General features: G+C 45.3%; 1 protein-coding gene across 1 annotated transcript in view; it reads right to left on the bottom strand.

The window, feature by feature from the left end:
• Window positions 1–5,258, bottom strand: part of Npw (neuropeptide W) — a 13,781-nt gene extending 8,523 nt beyond the window's left edge. The window contains exon 1 of the mRNA XM_005350218.1: window positions 5,248–5,258. Coding sequence (XP_005350275.1) covers window positions 5,248–5,258 — 11 coding nt within the window. The remainder of the gene's footprint in view (window positions 1–5,247) is intronic.
• Window positions 5,259–5,522: the final 264 nt, after the last annotated feature.

The following is a 5,522-nucleotide window of genomic DNA, read 5'->3' as shown; positions in this document are numbered from 1 at the left end:
AAAAAAAAAAAAGATTTATTTATTTTGTATACAGTTTTCTATTTGCATGTATGCCTGCAGGCCAGAAGAGGGCACCAGATTTCATTACAGATGGTTGTGAGCCACCATGTGGTTGTTGGGAATTGAACTGAGAACCTCTGGAAGAACTATCAGTGCTCTTAACCTCTGAGCCATCTCTCCAGCCCTTCTAGCCCCTTCTTAAAACACTTTATTTTTATTTATGTGTTGAGTGTTTTGCTGCACACACGTGCATGCCTGGTGCCCACAGAGGCCAGGAGAAGGTGTCAGATCTCCTGAAACTGGACTTACAGATGGCTATGAGTGCCACATGGGTGCTGGGAAGCCAACACAGGTTCTCTGCATGAGCAGCAAGTGTTTGCTTTTGTTTTGTTTTTTGTTTTTGGAGACAGGGTTCCACTGTAGCTTTGGAGCCTGTCTTGGAACTACCTCTGTAGATCAGGCTGGCTTTGAACTCACAGAGATCCATCTGCCTTTGCCTTCTGAGTGTTGGCATTAAAGGCGTGCACCACCACCACCCAGCCACAGCAGGTGTTTTTAACTATTAAACCATCATCTCTCCAGCTCCACGTTGATTTGTATACATATGTACTATGGGATAATGCTCTTGTACACTGTAAAGAATTGTCACTTATATTAGCTTAATAAAATGCTGATTGGCCAGCAACTAGGCAGGAAGTAAAAAAAGGGGAAATGCTGTGAGATAATGCTCTTGTACACTGACTGTAAAGAATCATTGCTTGTATTAGTTTAATAAAACGCTGATTGGCTAGTAGCCTGGCAGGAAATATAAGCAGGGAGACCAATTCTGAGAGGAGGAAAGGCAGAGTCAGTCACAAGCCAGATGCAGAGGAAGCAAGATGAGAATGCCTCACTGTGAAAAAGTACCAACCAAGTCATGTGCTAAACGTAGACAAGAATTTATGGGTTAATTTAAGTTGTAAGAGCTAGTTAATAATAAACCTGAGCTAATAGCCCAAACAGTTTATAATTAACATAAGCCTCTGTGTGTGTCTTTGGGACTGAACGGCTGCAGGAACGGACGGGACAGAAACTTCTGTCTACATGTATGTTCAGGTGTGTGTGGTTAAAGGACAGCTTGCAGGAGTTGGTTCTCTCCACTATCACATGATAGCAGTGCTGGCACTTCACAAGACATCCAGTAACACTTCTTGTCTTTTAAAAAAAATATTTGTTTTTACTTTATGTTTGTAAGTGTTTTCCCTGCATGTATGTGTGTGCACTATGTCCATGTCTGGTGCCTGCAGAGGTCAGAAGCCAGAAGCACACCTTTAAACCCAGTACTTGAGGCAGAGGCAGGCAGATCTCTGTGAGTTCAAGGCTGGCCTGGTCTACATAACAAGTTCCAGGGTTGTGACACAGAAAATCCCTGTCTTGAGAAAAAGAAAAAAGGAGGTGGACAGACAGACAGACAGGCAGTCTGTTTACCCTGACTGGCCTCACTGCTTTTGCCCTCAATGAAGGAGAAAAGAGCATGTGTACACCTAGAAGTAGATTCGATTCTTTACAGACTCAGGGATTAAATTCAGCTCCTTAGGCTTGTCCTGCAAATGCTTTTACCTGCTCAGCCATTGCACCAGCCCCACACCCAGCATTTTACATGGATCTAGAGATCGAACTTGGGTTCTCATATTTGCAGCGCCTTAGGCACTGTTCTACTGCAGTGAAGAGACACCGTGACCATGGCAATTCTTGCAAAGGAAAACATTTAATTGGTTATTATTTATCATTTAGGAGGTTATTTCATTGTCATCATGGTGGGGAGCATCACACAGCAAGCACTCTAGGACTGGTCTAGTTCCTAACCCTCCAAGAGAGCTTTCTTGTTGTCTGCGGTATTCTAGTCTCATGTCACAGGCCTAGTGTCTTTCCTGTGAACATCCAATGGAGTTCTTCCTGCTTCCTTTGACTCTCTCAGTTTGTCTGTTAGTTTGGCTTGTCTTTTGAAGCAGGTTTCTCTATATAGCCCTGGTTGTCCTGGAGCTTACTATGTAGCTGAGGCTTACCTTGATCTTACAGAGCTCTGTCTGCCTCTGATCCTAAGTACTGGAGTTAAAGTCATATGCTACAATGCCTGGCTCATTTGTCTCTTTTTTGTTGTTGTTATTTGTTTTTTGAGACAGAGTTTCTCTATGGAGCCCTACCTGTCCTGGAACTCACTCTGTAAACCAGAGCCTCCAACTCAGATACCTGCCTGCCTCTACCTTCCCTCCCAAGGGCTGGAATTAAAGGCATGTACCACTATGCCTGGCATTCATTTGTCTTTTATTCTCGCCTCATGAATCTGTGAGGCTAAATATCTGCACGCAGCTCCCGTCTTACCTATCACACAGCAGGCTGCATGACCATCGAGGCCTGCGCGTGTTGCAGCAGCGCCACAGCTATCCAACTACTGCTTTGTACTAGCGACTTAGCCAGCCCTACTAAAAGTAGGTAAGAAAAGACCCCTGTAGAGAAGTCTTTTACTGAATCTAGAGGCAACACCAGGAGGGGCAGCAAAGGAGGGAGTCCATGACCCACCAACAGAGCTAGGCCAGCCAGCCTGTTTACACGCCAGAGAACAGTGTTTGCACCAATCCCAGCCTTGCCACTTCAGTCACAGTGGTCCCCCTGCTTGACCGTCGTGGGAAATTCCCCCATTCTGGCTGCGATGATTACAGGGTCATCTAGAATTCAAGGTTTGTGATTTAAAAAAAAAAAAAAATCTGGGGCTTGCTTGAGGTAGTGCTTTTAGGAGGAGGGATAATCAACTTTGACGCCGCATTGTCTTCTCAAGGGAGGTCTAAGGTTCAAAATGGTGGCAGGTGGGTAGTGTGGCTGGATGTTTTACTGTCAGTCCCTTTGTTGAAAAAGCTGCCAACTAAGGAGTCACATTGTCTCATCCTTCAGTCTTCACTCATTTTCAGAAATAGGAACAACATAATACTTATTATCAGAATCTAAAGAGCTTCCCATTAACATTCAATTGTTATTTTAACAGAATTTTTTCATCTTTTAAAATTTATTTTTATAGTCAGTCAGTGGTGGCGCAAGTCTTAGGAGTCAGAGGCAGGCAGATTTCTGAATTTGAGGGCAGCCTGGTCTACAGAGTGAGTTCCAGGACAGCCAGGGCTTCACAGAGAAATTCTGTTTCAGAAAAATAAAATAAAATAAAAAATAAATAAAATGGATTTATTTTTATTTTACATGGATAGGTGTTTTGTCTTCATCTATGCCCATGTGTCTGGTGCCCTCAAAGAGCAGGAAACCAGAAGAGGATAGTAAATCCCCTGGAATTGAAGTTACAGATAGTTGTGAGCCTTCATGTGGGTGCTGGGAATCGAACTTAGGACCTCTACAAGAACAGCCCCCCATTTTAACAGGTTTTTTTTTAAAACAGGGTTTCTTTGTAACTTTGGAGCCTGTCCTGGAACTAGCTCTTGTAGACCAGGTTGGCCTGGAACTCACAAAGATCTGCCTTCCTCTGCCTTCCAAGTGCTGGGATTGGGATTAAAGGTGTGTACCGCCACCATCGGGCTGATTTCCTCTTTCTTTCTTTCTTTCTTTCTTTCTTTCTCTTTTTTTTTTTTTTTTTTTTTTTAAGACAGTGTCTCACCATGTAGCATTGGCTGCACTGGAACTCTTTATGTAGACCAGACTGATCTCAAACTCAGAGGTCTGCCTGCCTCTGCCTATGAGTGCTGGGATTAAAGGTGTATATCACACAATCATTTTAACAAGTTTTTGTTTTTTTAGACATGGTTTTTCTGTGTAGCCTTGGCTGTTCTGGAACTCACTCTATAGATCAGGCTGGCCTCTAACTCAGAGATCTGCCTGCCCCTGCCTCTGGAGTGCTGGGATTAAAGGCATGCACCACCACAGACAGGCTTCATTTCAATAGATTTTAACAATACTTAACATCTGTCCAGTTGCCCAGGAGGAGCAAATCCCCCTCGTTTGTCTGAAGATGGAAATTGTATGTAGCCCGGTTCACTTTATTGGTATGGTGACTATTAGTGTTCAGGCCTGAACTAGCCTGCTCTTAGGGTCCTGACAGGAGAAGTCTCACCTGCAGCCACTGAGAGCACCTCCTGCGCACATTCACTATGTTCCCTTAAAAAAGGTGGGCTTTGTCCACCTCCCGCCTGGCAGTCTGTCTGTCTCTCTTTCTTTGCCCCTCTCTCTTCTTCTGCCACTCCTGTCCCCAGAGGCTGGTCTCCTCTCTTCCCTCCCTCCCTTTCCTATTCCCTTCCCCCAATAAAAAACCCCTTCACCTGAGCTCTGTCGTGTGGCATATTTCTCTTTCTCGCCATTTTTAAAATTGTAACAGTGACCCCAGTTTTACAAATGAGGAAGTTATAGGCTTCAGTAGACCGACCAAGCTCAAGTACATAAATACCAGAATTGGGGTTTCCAGTCCACAGCTCTGTTTTTTTGTTTTTTTTTTTTAATTTTTCAAGACAAGGTCCTTGCTGTACTGGAAGTAGCTCTTTTAGACCAGGCTGGCTTTGAATTCCTGGAGATCCGCCTGCCTCTGCCTCCCAAGTGCTGGGATTAAAGGCGTGCGCCACCACCGCCCAGCACCATATATCTGATTCTAGCTATGGGCAAGGCGTGCGCGCGCGCGCGCACACACACACACACACACACACACACACACACCGCGCCTCCCATACACAAAATGCTACAACATGCTGCCTCTTTCTAGAAGGGCACAGATTTGCACCCATTTTATTTCATCAGAGAGACCTCACACCAGTTGCAGAGACTTGAAGCCTAACGTTCACCACTAGCCATTCATGAAGTTCTTGGTGCTTCCCTGTTCCAGGTACTATGCCAGGCTGGGTGTGTCCTAAACCAAAAGAACACGAGGTCCCTTCTCTAGCAGGACTGGGTGCGAATTCCTGGATGACATCTTTCCTGATAAGGATTTGCAGCTTGTTAGAGCATTGTCAGAAGCTTATGTTCCAGGCTATAGAAAGTAGGGTCCTGAAAAGGTTGTTGGATCTATTCATTACTAGCTTAATTATATATATATAGATAGATAGATAGATAGATAGATAGAGAGCGAGCGTGTGTGTGTGTGTGTGTGTGTGCTAGGAATAGAACCCAGAGCCTCATGCATAGTAAGTCTCCAGTTAAATTTGAATTTCAGATATGAATATAACACGTCCAGTGTTTGTGTGATACTTAGCTTCTGTTCGTAGTTTATCGGAAATACTGGATTACCTGAGCTTCATTTGGCGTCTCTAGAACTAGGGCCGGGAGAAAGAGAAGAGACTCCCGCGTCGGAATGACAAGGACGATTCTACGAGTCACAGGATAGAATGATTGGAGCACAACCTGTTCTGCACCTTACCAAGCCCGGGAGGAAGTCGCAGTGCGTACTTCCGCCAGGCGGGGCGGTTGCCTGGAGGGGCAGTGACGTTGACGGAAGGGGCGGTTCTGCCGGGAGCCAGGCCGCGCCGTGCCGCGCCGGCCGGGAGGGGGCCGGAGCCCGGCCA

Source organism: Microtus ochrogaster, chromosome 7 (genome assembly GCF_000317375.1).
Source record: "Microtus ochrogaster isolate Prairie Vole_2 chromosome 7, MicOch1.0, whole genome shotgun sequence".
Taxonomy (NCBI): domain Eukaryota; kingdom Metazoa; phylum Chordata; class Mammalia; order Rodentia; family Cricetidae; genus Microtus; species Microtus ochrogaster.
Note: the sequence above shows the minus strand (reverse complement) of the source record. Positions and strands in the feature narration are given on the sequence as shown.